Source organism: Mus caroli, unplaced genomic scaffold, assembly GCF_978045245.1.
Source record: "Mus caroli unplaced genomic scaffold, Mus_caroli_1 scaffold_2, whole genome shotgun sequence".
Lineage (NCBI taxonomy): Eukaryota > Metazoa > Chordata > Mammalia > Rodentia > Muridae > Mus > Mus caroli.
In genome coordinates this window covers 103,295,508-103,313,404 of record NW_028227257.1, presented here as the reverse complement: position 1 = coordinate 103,313,404, position 17,897 = coordinate 103,295,508, and the positions used below count along the sequence as shown (strand labels likewise).

The 17,897-nt window shown below is 42.6% G+C and overlaps 1 protein-coding gene across 2 annotated transcripts in view; it reads right to left on the bottom strand.

Moving 5' to 3' along the window:
• The window catches only part of Ccdc141 (coiled-coil domain containing 141), a 172,184-nt gene that overhangs the window by 46,170 nt on the left and 108,117 nt on the right, over nucleotides 1-17,897 (bottom strand). For both annotated transcript variants that reach the window (XM_085834745.1, XM_029474525.2), the window contains exons 10-12: nucleotides 7,118-7,259; nucleotides 5,252-5,371; nucleotides 1,628-1,819 (exon numbers count right to left, since the gene is read on the bottom strand). In XM_085834745.1, the coding sequence (XP_085690871.1) occupies nucleotides 1,628-1,819; nucleotides 5,252-5,371; nucleotides 7,118-7,259 (454 nt within the window). The remainder of the gene's footprint in view (nucleotides 1-1,627; nucleotides 1,820-5,251; nucleotides 5,372-7,117; nucleotides 7,260-17,897) is intronic.

The following is a 17,897-nucleotide window of genomic DNA, read 5'->3' as shown; positions in this document are numbered from 1 at the left end:
CACAAATTAGTAACCATGCCAACCATCCCAACTGTCTGCTTTTGTATCTGGAAGCTTTAACAAAGAAGCTGAGTAGATAGTGTTGGACTGACCAAGTGTTGGAAGTTGACAGGGTTCATATGGGGTAAAGGGCAGGGAGTTGTTTCAGGGAGTATAACAGGAATGAGTGACCAAGAGTCATTGAGTTAGAAAATGGAAGGCCAGGGGTACAGGGGGTGACAGATTGGAATGGAAAGTTCTATCAAGTAGGGAAGGAGATTGAGTGGAAGTGGGAAAACTGAAGGACATGTGGTGTTTTAGGGAGTGTTGTTTATAAAGCTCCATTTCTCCAGGTGATTTTGGATCCAAATGCCAGCATGGGACATGCAAAGAGATGCTTAACGTGATACTAGGTAGGTACCATTTGGGGCATAATGGTGTGGAGGCCAAGCATTGCCTTGTATCTGCTCTAAGATCAAGGCTCAAAATTAGGTTAGGATGGTGCTCTGTTAAGATTGCTGGTAGGAAGAGAGGATGAAGGTATTAGGAAGGCAGAGGTGAGAAGTCAAAGCCAAGCATGCTACCTAACTTTAGCTAGCTATACTCCTGAGAGGACCTTGCTCCCACCAACATGGTGCCTGGAACCCTTCATAGAAGAGTTATCTGCGTTCACACAGGGTTTTGGGGAGCCAGAATCCAGACTCTCATATGACTGATACCACCCTTAAGAAGCTTTCCCCTGTGAGGTGTAATCTTTATGCACTCAAGGGAATAGTAGAGCTCGCTCTAAGCATGTCAAGATGAAGCTTCAGAAGAAGCCTGGAGCAACATTCAAGGCATCTGGACATCAAACAAGATAAATTCAAGAATGAGTCAATCCCTCTGTCTTCCCATTCTGTTTGTTTTAAATATTCCATATTTTGGTGCTAGAGAGATGGCTCAGCAGCCAAGAGCACACACTGCACTTACAGAGGATCTGAGTCTGCTGTTCATTACCCACACCAAGCAGCTCACAATCTCCTGTAACCCCAGATCCTGACAGCCTCCTCTTGCTTCTCTGGGTACCACACTCACATCCACCCCACACTCTTTTTTTTTTTTTTTCTTTTAGTTTTTCAAGACAGGGTATAGCCCTGTATAGCCCTGGCTGTCCTGGAACTCACTTTGTAAACCAGGCTGGCCTTGAACTCAGAAATCTGCCTGCCTCTGCCTCCCTAGTGCTGGGATTAAAGGTGTGTGCCACCATGCCCAGCCACCCCACACTCTTACACATAGTTAATTATAATAATAATAGTAATAATAATAATAAATATTTTAAACAAAAGAACCCCATTACTCTACTACTTTTAGTATTTAAAGGGATCTATGGTCTAAACAGTAAATAGTTTCATAATTTCTCTTTATTTAGGATAGGCATAAGGATGTATAACATGTTATAATAAATTATTTATACATACCTATTTATATTTTTCCAAGTAAAATTACTTACTCTGAAGTTTTGGGCGGTGCCTTGAATTGGGAAGGGTGTATAAGTAAGTACAGGCACTGGCAGAGACAGACTCTCGCTTGGGTGGAGTTTCTATCCCCATAGAAAGCAGAAAGATGGACAGAGGCCATCCCGCTGAAGCAGGTCAACATCACACCATACCTCCTCGGATGACTTTCGAAATGCCACGTACGTCTGTAGGACCCGTGACCTGCAGCTGATGCTTCGACCAAGCGTGCTTAATTCTTCCTCTAGCCATTTCACTTTAAGAGGAAGCAATGCCACTTCATTGAGTTCAAGTTCATTTTTCTCTGTCATGATTTTTGCAGCTGCTTCTAATGCATGTGCTGTCTCCTATGAAAGCAAAGCGCCAGGGGTCAGGAGCTGACAGGGGAAATCGTGAACATTCACATTCCATTACCCTTCGGCTCATCCATCTATTACGGATATTAATTGAACTTGTACTGAGAATTTCCTCAATCAAAGAAAGGTATAACTTTCAGAATTCCAAAAAGGAAGGGAAAAAGGCACTTGAATCTAAAAGCCATCTCCAGTCCTTCCTTGGTTCTGTCCAAAGCTGAAGACCTTTTGTTCTGGTGCTTAAGGTAGTAATGCCCTGGGGACACAGAGAATCAAGACCCAGTAAGCAGTTTACGGCTCCTGAGATGTGTTGTGCTGGGACTCTGGGCTCCTCGGTCCATGGTAGAACTCTTGAAAGCTCCTAGCAAGCTGAGCTTACAATGTTTGAACTCTCAGCTCCAGCTTTTGGAGCTTTCCTGCCTCTTGGCTTCTCAGACTTTTCTTAGCTACCCTAGGATTCTGCCATTGGTGTTGCTGTGCAGGCCTTAGCTCCAGACAACAGGCTCTCAGCTCCCGGGCACCCTCTGACACTTACTCTTCAGTTCTGCTACTTTTTTGCCACTGCCGTTGCCTCTGTCACCAGTGTCAGAAGCCCCAGGGGTCTTACCTGACCATTATACAATTCAGTTCAGCCTGCTCTACCCACAATACAGACCACAAGTAAACTAAGATATCATTCAGGAGAGGAACTTCTTGAGTCCTACTGTTAAAACACAGAGGGATATCATGAAGGAGAGGGACTCTCAGACAAACAACCTGCTTGTACAGGTAGAGAGGGGACATGGCATGCTGGTGCTTATGTTTTGAATCTATCTCTCAGTGACAGTCTGGATGTGGACTTTCCCACTCTCCCAATCACAAAAATATAAAAGCACCACTGACGAGCCTCCTGTAGGTCCAGCCTCTCAAGGTTTGGGTTGAGGCTGAGCCCTACTCTTCCTCCCAGGCCTGGGTGAGAACAGCTATTACTAGACTCAGCCACTGGGAGGTGGGGTGGGGAAGGAGTCCTTGGGGGAGCTCTGTGCGGGGCCATTAGGAGGGCAAGGCTCATGTGAGGTTTATTGGTGATTTGTCAGGCTGGAGCAGTAGCATCTGAAGCAGTAGTTCACGACCTTCCTAATGTCGTGATCCTTTAATATAGTTTCTAATGTTGTGGAGACCCCTGACCATAACATTTCTTGTTGCTACTTTATAACTGTAATTTTGCTACTGTTACAAATTGTAATGTAATCTGATAAGCAGGATATCTGCTATGCAACCCCCCAATGGTGTTATGACCCACGGGTTGAGATCCCTGGTCTAGAGCAAGGCCCCCAGAAGCTGAAGCCTGTGGTCTCAGCCACAGCTCTGATTGCTGTACTCCTTGTACCCAAGTCTAGCTTCTTTAAGGCATCCATGAAGCACTCAAAGCCAAGATCCCACTATGACAGTTTAGCCAGTAGCCAGTAAGAGGGATTATTAAAGTAACAGCCCCCATTCAAGGTAATGGGATACAAAGAAGAATCTGACAGCTGTCAATCAAAAGCCCAAACTGGCCAGGCTCCCAGCAGCTTTGCTTATTTGTGGGGAAAGTAAACACTAAAAGGTGCTTACAATAAAGACCTGTCATAGCATTAGCATTCTTAATAATATTTAACAGTGCTTAACTCCTAGTTAATTGCGCTTAGGGAGAGCTGGTCTTTCTGATCCCTTTTAATACATTACCTGCATGTCTATTCCAACGGTGTATAAACAAAATTATTATTGCCGGCCATATAAAAGTACAGCATATATAATTATGTGCAACACATAATGCTTCCTAATTAACTATGTTACTGGTTCATATATTTGCTATCACTATTTTTATTGTTGGAGTATTCTTCTACACATAGGAGAAATGCACTGTAAGGGAGGAGGTCTGCTTGAGCTGGCAGCAGCCTCATACACGGTGTTTACATTTCTCTATGGCATCATGGAATGATGTCTGGCGACTGCCTACGTCTGTGTTAAGTGCACACTGTGATGCTCACACAACACCAGCCAAATCGTGCAACGGTACAGTTCTGAGAGTGCATCGTCATCACTGAGTGATACATGACTAAGAGGCACAGAAAGAGATCCCTGCAAAACTTCCCGAGAACAAGGGAGGAATGAAGCAGAATTAAAATGTTTGTGCTCTCATTTGCAGCACAAGGGACATCTTCCCTGTTGTGTTAACATGCTTGCCAGGAACCCCACTGACTGCACTGAGCTGCAATTTGCCAGTCCTGCTTCGTGACAACACACTGCAGAATAAAGGAGGAGCAAGGGATTTCTCCCCCTGAGTTCTCTCTCATGCTTCTAAAATTTAAACAGAGAATGCCTTCAGACAAGGCTTAAGCATTTAAAATGAAGATGTTTCTAAATCCTGTTCTAATAAGAAGGAAAAAACCCACAGTGTGCCTATCTGCAGTGAGGGGGCTGTTCTGAGTGAGGGTCTTCTGTGGAAACCAGGAGAAATGGGGTTTTTCTTGCTGATGCAGGTGAGTGGGGTGCGGGGGAGACACTCACTTTAAAATTCTACAGGGCAGGCAGACAGTGTAGATTTGGAACCTCTAGTGCAAAGGTTCTCAACCTGTGGGGCGCAACCCCCTTGGGGGTCACCAAACAGATACCTTGCATGTAATTTACATTATGATTCATAACAGCAAAATTACAGTTTTATGGTTGGGGGTCACCACCACATGAAGAACTGTGTTAAAGGGCCACAGCCTTAGGAGGCATGAGAAGCTCGGGCCTGGCAGGAGTCTCTAAATCCCAGGCAGAGCCACCCTTAGGGGAGGGCACTCAATGTCTGAATATGGAGGGTGAAGCAAGTTTAGATTTGCCTTATTAAAGATTGCAGGTGACGCATGCTGTTTCTGGAAATTCTGTGTGATTTTATTGCGAAATTCTTGTAAGAAGTCACAATCTTAGAGGAGTGCTTTCCTGCCTAGTCTGGTGCCTCGAAAGTGTTGCTAACACATGAGTCTGTTCTCAGGCAGAGAACCAATGCCAGCTAAGTATCTGAAAACTACAGTTGCCTACAGTTGCAATAAATATGCTAATAAATGGACACAAAAAATACATACAACTTAGACACACATAACAGTGTACATGATTTTCATGTCATTATCTGTATTATCTTATAATTACAGCTCTTTTTTTTTTTTTTTTTGGTTTTTCGAGACAGGGTATAGCCCTGTATAGCCCTGGCTGTCCTGGAACTCATGCTGTAGACCAGGTTGGCCTTGAACTCAGAAATCCGCTTGCCTCTGCCTCCCGAGTGCTAGGATTAAAGGCGTGCACCACCACCACCCAGCTATAATTGCAGCTCTTAAGGGAGCTGGAACTAAATGCCATATCTTTGGAAATTGTTTTTAAATAATTATTTACAACATTATGGTCTTAGAAATAACTTTCATTTACCTTGACTCGGATATCCAATTCCAGATATTTATTTAAAATCTTCTCTGATTCAGAAGGGCTGGAAGCAACATCCAATGTGGTAGCAAGAATGGGCCTGATTTCCTGAATTGACATTTCCACCTTGGGGAATAGAGAATATATTGTAGTCTTAATAATATATACTTATGTAAAGGAATGTAAATATAAGGAAATATTGTTCCATACATCACCATTGTATTTTAAATGTCTATCATTTTTGTGTAAAATAGCTTTAAATTTTGAAGAATTTCATATTTTTGATAATGCTGATCTTCATATGATGCCATACTGGTAAGCTATAAATATAGTCTTTCACTGACAGCAATGACTACAAGCTATCATCCCTGCATCCCCATGAAGAGCTTTTCTATATTGCCTACAGAGGATGATAATACACTTGCTAACATATTAGCAGAGATGAAATCATCTGTATGTTGAATGAGACCAATTTGCTGGCACACCTAAGCAAGCATTCCAAACGGAGGTGTTAGACTACCCTACAGACAGTTGTATTTAAGGCTGGGGAGCTCTGGGAAATGCCCTGTCTAGACGATAGTGAAAGCAGGGACCTACTTGAATCATTTCACTGATGAGTCGAGGGAATTGTGATTTGATCTTTGGTTCACAAGAACCAGTGACTAAGGTGACCCTGGAAGGGCTTCATTCCACTCGAGTTATTTCCTTCGTCCCTTGCTTTCTATGGAATGCACACCCTCCACAGCTAAGTCAGCAATCAGATAAGAAGCAGCCATTGTTTAAATTCCCGGTGTGTTTTCCACAATCACCGAATTAGCTTGACTCTCAAGCTGCTCCTGTGATCAAACTCTCTCTGGACCCAGGCAACCAGATACAGCTCACGGTAGTGAGCTACCAGGTCAGTAACAGAGGGGACAACCCAACAAGGATGCTGAATAGTGCCAGGTCCTATGAATTCTGTTAACTCTGCTCCTATATGCTCAAGTATATCAGTAGGTTGCATCGAATACAAAGATGGCTGAACATTTGAGACCCAGCGTCTACAGCAAGGCTCACTACCACCGTGTCTTCAGCGGATAGGAAGCAAAATGTTTCCATAGAAAGCTGCTGATCTCCCTGCAGAGAGGATTTTCCCGTGAGTGCTTTTATGTGGATGACTGTGTCTCTTGCACTGGTTTTGTTCAGTCAATATGATGATGACAACAGATTTTTTCCCAGAAATACAACCCCCAAAACTGTTAATAACTAGCTGGCTATCTGAAGTCCTTCTGGTCAATTGTGCCATTATGATGAAAGCTAGCATGTGACTTTGCTCAGAGTCATACAAACCAGCACTCCCCACTTTTGGTGCATGTCTGATGTGGCTAACACAGAACTATGGAGAGTATGTGTGTATATATATGTGTGTGGGGCTGGTGAGATGGCTCAGTGGGTAAGAGCACCGGACTGCTCTTCCGAAGGTCCAGAGTTCAAATCCCAGCAACCATATGGTGGCTCACAACCATCCGTAATGAGATCTGATGCCCTCTTCTGGTGTGTCTGAAGACAGCTACAGTGTACTTATAATAAATAAATAAATCTAAAAATATATATATATATATATGTGTGTGTGTATACATATATATACATATATGTATGTGTGTATATATATACATATATATATATATGCACTGGAATGGCAGACAACATTAGACATTTATGATTGGCAACCTGGGGCAGAGGTGAATTACAACTGTTCACCCCATTATAAGTCCTACTATGTAATATAGAGGAAGTCTAAGGAGATGTGCCCCACCCTCCCACAGTGCTCACAGTTGGCACACCATCCGTGAACACCAAATAAAAGGTGTATATATTCTTTTATGAAACTACCTTCCTTAGGTAGTCTTCTACTGATGTTGCTAATTGCTGTTTCTTGCGGGCAAATTCCTCATGCGCTGTACACTGTTCAGTGAGACAATCCACTCGGTTCTGAATGTATCCCATCATCTCGTGGATTCCTGTCACCCAAGAGCTGAATGGAACAAGCCAGTGGTTAGTTCACCTTGACCTTGACTTAGAAGCCCTGACTAGAGGCAACACCTGAAAACAGATCTCTCCTTTCATGGGCAGTCTGAGTTGGTGCAAGCTACTAGCTACTGTTTTCAGATAATGGAAGCTATCACACTGGCACAGCAGACAGCAAAGCCACAGTGTGTTCCTTTGTTTAAGGTCCGTCAGTCTTGAGGGAAGGATGAATTATGGCTTCTGCAGAAGGTCTAATCTTTTCTAAAGGTTTACTTTTTAATATTTCTCAGAGATACTTCCAGAATCTTATGGTAAAAGGCACAGTATGTTTACCAAGTTTCCCTGGGGGTATCATTTAAAAGCTTCATTTATTTCAAGATGCTCTTTGAATAGGAATGTGAATCAGCCAATTAACAAAGCATTTGCTAACCCAATAGGGTAAAATATTTATATATTTTGTTCTCAGTGGTTATGAATGCTCAAGGCTATATTCACTAGATAAATACCTAGTTATCACTAGCAATTAGATATCAAATATGCTTGTCAGTATTTCATCTTCACATTATCATTTTTATAACCTGTGTTGACCTTATGAGATGAAGGTGACATGGGGGCTCATAAAAGGACAGGACTTTCAAACCAGCTTTGAGTTGGACTCCAACTGCTCCCATTGCAGAAATGGTCACAGGCTTCCTAACCATTCCTAAGATTTCACAAAGCAAGAAGTATAAGGAGAGTGTGGGTGGACTGAACACAGCACCTTGCCTGCTATTTTAGAAATCTAAGTCTTTAATTTTCCCCCTCCATTTTCCTTCAACCACTAGCAAAAGTTAGCATGATAACTCTTTAATTATCCTGGGAGTTATTTTAGTTTTTTTTCTTTCTTTCTTTTTAATAAAGATCTTGGAGCAAGGTACAGATTTCAAGAATTTGACCTCAGACAATTCATTTATGAGTCAGTAAAAATAAATTAGTAATGAAATGAGGACAAGATCAAAAAAGACCTGGGGGTATAGCAATGTCCCTAGAATGGTTGTAAAGATGCTTCCAAACAGAGTCACACTTGGATGTGCCTGGGGTACAGCAAGGGTCCCAGACAAGAATAATTGTAAAACATGACATAAATCCACTATGAGAGTTATTGTTCCTGGTATACAATGTTCCAGGCACATTTAGAACAATTAGTTTTATAGCTCAGTACTTATATTCAGTGAAGAAAATAATAAAAAACACCAGGAGACTTTTAGAACCAGTTCTTACTGACAGAAACTATACTAAAAAGGTCTTTAAAGTCCTGTTGTCCTATGAGTAATATGTTCCAAGTTTTCTATAGAATACTGAAATTTAGAATGAGAAAGATAACGGGTCTCTGCAGCACGCTGGGAAAGGCACAGAGGAAAAGGTAACGGCAGGGACTGGTAGACATGGAAAGAGAAGGGACGGTGGTAAGTGTCAGGAAACACCATGGCAATTTGCAAGTTATTGGTAAAACTTGTAATATAGAATTGTAAAAACATCTGTGCCAGCCAAGATGAAGGATGCTCACCTTCTACTTCCGAGTCACCCCCACCCCCAGCATGCTCCCTGCATCCACTACAGTTAGGCATTTGTTTGCTCATCACACTTAGAATCGACACCTCCAAGAAGGAAACTGGAAAACAACTATGAATTTTGAATGGGCTACTCCCTGGGGGACAGCAGTTGTCAGTTAATAAGTCCAGTAAAGAAAGACACTATTCACACTACTCTTTGGTCCCCAGCCAGCTTTGTGTGAGTTCACATGTGTGTATGTAAGTGTGTGTATGTACATCTGTGTCCATGTGTGTGTGCATGTTTGAGTGCATGGTTGTGTGTGTGCATGTGTGTGTGTGCTGTTTGTCTGTGTGCATGTGTATGTACATGTGTGCATGTATGTGCATCTGTGTGCATGTGTGTGTGCATGTTCATGTGAATGCATGTGTGTGTGCATGTTTGTGTGTATGCATATTTTTGTGCATGGTTGTGTGTGTTCATGTGTGCACATGTGTGTTTGTATGCATATAGGTGTGCATGTTTGTGTGTATGCATGTGTGTGCATGTGTGTTATAAGGTGTGTACAGGTGTACACACGTGGAGGCTGAAGGTCAACACTGTCTTCCTCAATTGCTCTTCACCCCATTTTAATTTTTTTCCTTTCACTAACTTGCTCAGTCACGGAATGGCAGAAGCAAGATTTTAGCCTGGGTATCTGATCTTACAGTCAATCCCCCCCCCAACCCCCCCCCCCCAATCTTCTTGCACTTTTTCTGAGTGTGGAACACATGACATAAAACATAGTGAAGTATTTTTCTCCTGGCGTTCTTTTATTGACTGTTGCTGACTTGCATTCAAATAGATTGACCTGGTTGGCAAGCTCTTTTGAAATTGGTTGTTTTCTCTAGATAAAAGCTATGCCTGCATGTAGTCTGGAAAATGGCCACTAGAGGGATGTAATACCTTGTTCAAATTGCATGTCTTGCAAGTCCTTCCAGCACAGAGAACACAAAATAAGAAAACAAAACCCAAAACCAAGCATTTCTTCAGTAAAAATATCACCTTCGCAAAACCATAATTTTAATTTTGACAAATCAATGCCAATAAAATAGGATCTGTTTGTTTCTGATTTTGTTTTTCAATCACCTAGGAGATTTATTTGTTTCTTATCAGGCACTGTATCTATTGTGCTGTAAATTCTTTAAGGGTAAGGGCTGGTGCCCGACTTACTCCTATAATCCTTGTAGCCTTGAGCACATGGTCTTATAATAATGCAAGGTTAATACATTTTTTAAAAAGTTCGAGACAGAGTCTCAGCTCTCCGAGCCTGACCTCAATCTTTCCATGTAGCCTGGGGACCTTGAACTCTTAATCCTCCTCTGCCTATCTCGGGAGTTCTGGGATTACAAGCACACACTGCCACTGATGGTTTATGGGATGCTGTAGAGCATACTTTCTAGGCAAGCACTCTATCAACTGAACTACATCTCTAGACCAATTAATGTCATTTTAAAGATCAATAAAATAGAGTCTGATCAACATTTAAGGAAAAAAGAACACATAAACTTAAGGAGTGAGAAAAATATGTGTTGAGTAGCCATAATAAAAATTTCAAGATCTGCACACTAGTACAGTGGTGACATAATGATTATGTTAGCAACCAACCACTTTCTGATGGGGGGGGGGTTATAGAGTCTAGAGCGAGAACCTAACTGTTTAAAGAACATGGGGTCAAACTACATTCCAAATACTTACATACTTATGTTCAAACTCATAGATTAGTGCTGCTCAGAGACTCTTCCTTTTGTAGTGGGCAGTAGTTCGTGTAAAAATTCCTAAGTGCTCAAAGTAGAAAGAATAAGCAACTGTGGAGAGATTTGGAGGGACACCAGCCCGTCCGGCTCAAAGGACATAGATGGGGTATAGAGAAGGCAAGAGGCAGAGGGTGGAGAGGGGTGCTGTAAAGCAGGTCTTTAGGGCCCGGCATAGCTGTTGCACTCAAACTCTATGTAGCTGTCTTTACCGGCATACAACCTACATAAGAATCCCTGATACTATTAATGATATTCTTATGCTTGCAGACAGGAATCTAGCATGGCTGTCTTTTGAGAGGTTCCACCCAGCAGTCAACTCAGACAGATGCAGAGACCCACAGGCAAACATTGAATGGAGCTTGGTGACCCTTATGGAGGAGTTGGGGGAAGGGGATAGGAACTCCATAGGAAGATCAACAGAGTCAACTAACCTGGACCCTTGGAGGATCTTGGAGACTGAACCACGAACCAAGAGCCTACACAGGCTGGACCTAGGCCTCCCCACACATATGTAGCAGATGTACTGCTCGGCCTCCACGTGGGTCCCAAACTGGAGCGGGGGCTATCCCAAAAGCTGTTGCCTGTTTGTGGGATATGTTCTTCTAGCTGGGCTGCCTTGTTTGGCCTCAGTGAGAATGGGCCTAGCCTCACAGAGACTTGATATGCTGGGGTAAGGGGATACCCATGGGGTCTCTACCATCTCAGAGAAGAATGGGGAGGGATTATGGAAGTGGGGATCAGTTAGGGTGGGCAGCAATTGGGATGTAAAGTGAATAAATAAATATGGGGGGGATATTTGGTCATCACCATTTCTTCATGCAAGGGATAGATAGAGGCCTTATGAGGTCTCACCTCCTACTGAGGGATTATGGGTAGTTATGGGGTTCTGGGGAAGGTATATCATTTCTTCAGTGGTACAACCTTTGATAAGTGGCCCATGGTTTCAGTAACAATTCCCTACTAATGCTCATGCAAGCTACCATAATTATATTCATCAGGTCACAAAAAAATATCAAAGTAGGAGAGAGCCTCATGGGGGAAAAGGAGTTTCAGTTAGAGATTAAGGAAGGGGAGATACAGTAAAGAGAGCAAAAATAACCAAAATTCAATATACAACACATGAAATTCTCAAAAAAAATACAAACTTTTTTTAATAAAGGAAAAAATAAGATATTCTGAAATCAGAATTTCTTAATTTTCACAGTAACAGTATCCCGTCACCTGTGGATAAATGGCTGCACTTTAGATCACTTGCAGACATTTTAGGCCATCAGGGATGCCTGGTTTCTTCTTCCGTGTGCTGGCACTTGCAGCTGGGTTTAAGCAATCTTAACACAAATCGTTTGGTTCAATGTGCACATCTCTCCTCTAATGAAGCTTTCTGAGGACACTCTGAGTCACCTTGCTCCCATGAGAATTACTATCCCCTCTGTCCCACTCCTGTCTGCACCACAGATTCATTCCTTGGGCGGAGAAATTGCCAACCACCCTGCTTACTCAAGCCTTTCTCTCTGTCCTCAAAAGATTGCCTCTCTCTTATTGGATACTAATCTCTTCCATTTCTCATTCCCAGCAGGATTGTAATGATAGTACCTGGCCAGTTCCTAATCCCAGGGCTCCCCGTGACCCCGTACCCCTGCATGATGTTTCCTTACCGAGACCTTGATCTGTAGATTATAAGCAGCCCAGATGCCAGCATTTTTCATTTAGAACCTTCCATGCTGGTTCCAGACTCTTACAAACCCTTAAAGCACAGATAGCATACATACTGGCAATGCTCTCCAGCGCCTTAATAGTAAATGACTTGAACAAAGGAGCATCTATGATTCCCCAATTTTCTAGCCATTCTCACAGGAGTTGAAGACAAATGAAAAGAATTTTATCGTTCTCAAGGAACAAGTGCGATTACATTACAGCCGCATTCAACTAATGGTGGAACTCGGATGGATGGTGACTTGAAAGAAATCTGATTGAAGCCAACCACGGTGCCCGGTGCCCCGTAACTGAGTTCCCACTCGAAAGCACACTGCCTGTGTGCGTCTGCTGGGGAAGAGAAAAGGATGGCCAGTGGGCTAATGGTCTGTGACCCTGGACTGCACTGGAAACATTGATTGACCTTTGGGTTTTCTCCCTGAGAAAGGATTTGTTGGTGCCTGTCAGCAGGGTGAGCATGAGGCCTGTCAGCTTATTCCTGATGCTGACTTTGGCAGTCCAGTATCCCAGATGTTCAGATGCGTCAGATGCGTCAGATTGAGAAGTCTCCTTCAGGCAAGTGTTAGAAGCTCCATCATGGGGGCATTTAATCCTGTATTCATTAAGTCAACTGAAGGGAAGGAGGCGATAAATGTTGTTTTTTTTTTCCTTCAAAAAGGAAAGACATATTGACTTTTTGCTTTCCAAATAGACTGTTCTGTTTACTGTAGGGAAGCAGTCACCCTATCTTTGCATCTGTCGCAAGCAGGGGCTGGGGGAGGGGAGCAAATCCCAAAGTTAATGCCTTCTAATGATTCACGCTAGAGCATGGCACGTTGCTTTCAACCCTTTCATAAATTACTATTGGCAGCCCATCTGGATTAGGAGCTCAACCAGATGGTGAGCACTTGACAGCTTACTCTGTCTCTGCAGAAGGGATCAGCTGACCAGAATTTTCTTCTGTTTATGGCAAATGACACTTGGAAGGTGGGGGAGGGGAGAGATGCTCCTATCTTTAGCTTGCTGCTCCTTTTAACAGAGACCGGAACCGTGTCCTTGCTTGTTTGCGACTGTCTTCATTTTGGAGGAGACACTGTATCTCCTTTTCAGCTTTGCTTCGAAAAAGTGCTGTTAAAAGTATGCTTGCTTTTGCTGATTTGTTATATATTTCCGATACTTTCCACAAACCATAGAATACATGAATGTGCAAACATTTTGTAGATATATAATCATAAATGCCTAGAGAATAAGAAAAAAGTAAGTGAAGCTAAAGTCACAGACTTCTGAGGTTTGACGCTAATGGATGAAGGATTGATTCATTATTATAAGACTGTGAGGATCAACATATGTGTCCCATGAGACTAATGTCATAATTGGGATTTTACATGAACTCAAACATGGAGTTCTCTTTTAAAAAGCAAACAGAAAAACACTGTAGCTAACAGCCAATCGACCCTGATCTGATTCCAGAAGCCCGAGTCTGTACTGGAGGTGCTGAGAATCCCAGAAGATATCACTACAAAGCCAGTAAGAACCAAGAAGCAAATAAGGAGAGAGCAAAATAGCCAAATGCCAAAGAACCAATCCCATTCCAGCAGGTGAAAGTGTAACCATTTTCCAGATGAGCAAGGCAAGGCAAGGCAAAGCGAAGACCCTCAGCGAGCAGAACAGAAATCCATCTTAGCTCAAATGAAGGAAGCGACCTGAAGAAAAACACACCCGAAGCCAAGAGAGGCAAAGGGAAAACCATCCCTCAAAATGGCAGAGCAAGAGACCCAGTAACACACAAGCCCCCATACATACATGAAGAGCTGCTGGCGGCAGTCAGTGGCTTCTGAGAGAGAGGGAGGATGTGGTTTCCTCAGGGGTAAGCCCCTGGGTGGGTTATCCCATCCCAAGTGGTCAGCCACTTGTACTGTGTACATATGTGAAGGTGTGGCATGTGAACATGCATGTGAACAAAACTGAATGGAGTCACTAGGTTGGTTGTTTATATGTATGAATGTCTGTCTATTTGTATGTGTACATCTGTGTGTACATGTATGTGTATATATATATATATATATATACATGTAACAATATTAATTATAGAAGAAGAGGTCATGAACTTAAAAAGCAGTGGTGGAGAGCAAGGAACATGGGGTTGACTTGATGTAGATAAAGCACTCACACAAGAAATTCTCAAAAAAAAAAATAAAGGAAAAAACAAGAACAACAAAAATACTCAGAAACAAAACAGACTGTGATCCAAAAAATAATTAAATAGAAATACCATTTATGGGAATTTCAGTTACTAACATTCAGAAAGATCAATGGGTAGAAACAAAGGTGAATGTAAGAAGAGAGAAAGGCAGCCAAAGGGAACCATGAAGGGCAGTCTGCCAGACAGACTGACAGACTCCCACAACCTTTCAACAGAAAGTGCAGAAGGGAGAAACGGGAATCATATGAAAGCAATATTCAAAAGGATGAAGCCTGAAATTCCTTATGCGATAGGTTTTGACAAAATGGCACAGCAAGAGATAGAAGGGTAAATTCACATATTTGAGATCGCTTGGAACATATATAGCTATACTGTTATGTATCTCCTTCTAATACGTTTCCCTTTTATATTTCTCTCACCCCCAGCACATAGTGTTAGGCCACACATTCAACTCAGGGTCTGTGTTTACCTACTTACAACTCTATAATTACACAGTCTTCACAAAATTCACTTCCATGTTGTCCCATGACATGCCTGCCCTTAAACTGGCCAAACATTTTTCTATTTAAGGGAAATGCAGGGGTTATCTTCAGGTTGGCATTACTCTGACCAGTAGCAGTATGTTGAAGACCCCACTCATAAGTGCTTCTATATGCATCCTCTCCTTGAAAGGTCAGAAACCTTGCCCTGCATGGTTGAGGGGTTCTCTTAGCTCAAGAGGTTTAGGAAGAAAGGATAGACAAGAGGAACTCCCTGAGCTAGGAGAACCCCTCAATCATGCAGGGCAAGGTTTCTGACCTTTCAAGGTAGCCTCCCTCAGCTGGTTCTGCTCTTCCCCAGCTATTTACCCACAACATGATTCAGGCAACTTCACCACATCATCATTGCCATCAACATTATCCATCATCCATCATCCATCATCATCATCATCATCATCATCGTCATCACCATCCATCACCATCATCATCATCATCAGAAAGTAAATTTGTATTAGAATGACTAACTTGTAGATATTTTGTGAAAAATAAACTGATAGATACTCTTTTAATGTAGTCTAAGCTTTGATACATTCTATACTAGGAGCTTTAGAACAAACAGAAAAAAAGCACCCAACAGCCTTAACGGTGTTTGTTAAGTGGTAGCAGGTTGAGATGGCAATGCTGCCGTTTACTCAACAGCTTATTATAGACACAAAGATATCTGAACAGCAGCTAAGTTCAAACTCTCCTAAGAACTCAACTTTGTAATTTCCCAAATTTCAGTATCTGACATTCACCACCTAAATATATCATCAGACTCCATTAAGTTAGCTTTTGTGTGTGGAGGGGGTGGGAGGGGGGAAGGAGATGCATGCAAACGTAAACAAATCTGCTAGGCAAGAGAAAATGTTGCTTTTTCCCCCCTGTGGAGGGCTGGCATTGCCTTTGTTTTCCACTTAAGGTTAAAACAATACATTTCACTATGGTGTGGCTTTTCTCTGATGTCATGCCTGCTCCTGAATAGTTCAAGTTATCTCTGATAAAAGCATCCAGAAAGGAAGATGAGCGTTTTTTCCTTCGGTAGTTTAACTCTCTAGACAATATCTTCTTGTGATGGAGGTGATACAGGACAACAGAAAGGACGAAGGGATGATCCCGAGTAGCCGAGTCAGAAGGGAACAAAAGGGATGGCTGCGAGAAGTGGGGAGGGATACAAAGTAGCTGGTCTTCTGGTCTTCTCTGCTGAAGGTGCACTCTCTTCCCTGCAGTTCCCTCCATTCTTCTAACTTCACTCTGCCTACTCTGTTCTCAGTTCAGAGTTATGGCTCCCTTCTCTGAAGTACTGGGCACCACAGCCTCTGACCACATGGGTCCTGTTTTCTAGAGCACACATATTCAGTGTGTACCTTCTTGACTGGATGCCAGTAGGTCCTTATAATTCTGAGACACGTTTATGTATCTTTGTCTAGCCTTGAGGTCACAGCCATTTTCTGCATGCTCAATACTTTTTTTAAAAAAACAAACCAAAGAAAAGTACAGAGAAAATGGAGCCCCAGTTAAACCTAGACAGAGATGAAGTTCTCCTTGAGCATGCTAGAATAAAAGAGAATCCACGGCGATGAAGCAACCAGGCTCCTTGTGACCAATGGAAGCTGAATTACAAGAGGAGAGAGACCAATAGTTAGCAATCTAGTGGGATGATTCAGACAAGCAACCCAGTCCTTTGCTGCTATGGGACACATACTGCAGCAAGTTGTCAGACCTCTCCGTACCCCAAATTCTATTCTGCAAAACAGGGACAATGATGGATCAGGTACACGCTGGAATGTGATCGTTAAATCCATCAAGTGCTACATAAAGGATAGGGTTTCCTGTGGTGGCTAATGGGCTTGTCAACATAGTTCCCTCAACTCTTGCCATGTTTTGTACTCTCCCCTCCTCCTGTCTACTTCTCCTTCAGTGGCACTGTCCTTTCTGATGCAACCCTGCTGCTCTTTATCAGGTCTGCCTACCTCTCAGGGATTTGCATGGGTGCTTGTCTGGGCCAGTCCTTCCTTGACCCCAGAGCCTGAAACAGTCCCTGCCACACAGTTGCTAATCTCACTTATGGATTGACTTGCTGGTTGGCTCTTCCCACCAGAATGCAAACAATATGAGGACAGAAGTGGCACTAGATGCTTGGTACCACCTGCTTTACAAAACATTGAACGTGGTATTGGAATGAAGAAATGAATGAATGGGCTAAATTCTGCCCAAGTTTTGTTATCACCTGTAGTAACATCTAAGGTGTCGGTAGCCAATATAGACAAAAAACTGAGGGGGTGGGGTGGGGAAAAGCATAATCTTAATTAACTCAGTTTTCTTCCTACTCTAGGAGGTAGAATTTTTTTTTTAAATTATATGAAAAAAAGTCACATGCATTGGATCAAGGCAGATGACACTTAAAGTTATTATGCAGAAGCAAAATATCCAGCTAAGATGTTACTAACACATTTAACTTCACCATGATAAGAGAGAGTGAAATGTGATACCATCTTTCATGCAGGGATAGAAACTGAGCTAATAGATGCTCACATATAACTCCTAAGTGGATGTTAACAGACAAGAAAGGCAAATGAATAGTTCATGAGGTAGCCTGGCCCCACTGTGTGTTTTATGTTTTGAGCTCTGAAGCGGGAGCTGCACTTAGAGAAAGAGACAGAGATCCCTTGCTCCAAGCCATCGCTGTCACCTAAGCTTCAGGCTGAGCACTTCCAACTACCCCAGCTTCCTGTGGTGTAATTCCAAACACTGTGTGCTAGCAGGCCACCTTTCCTTAAGAATGATGCCAATCATAGCTAAGGAGTAGGTAAGGGGGACCAGAAGCCGAGGGCTCTCAGCCTTGCTGTGAGTCTAAGCTCGGCTGTTATCATATTCTATTATAAATAACTTGTGTCATAGCTGCA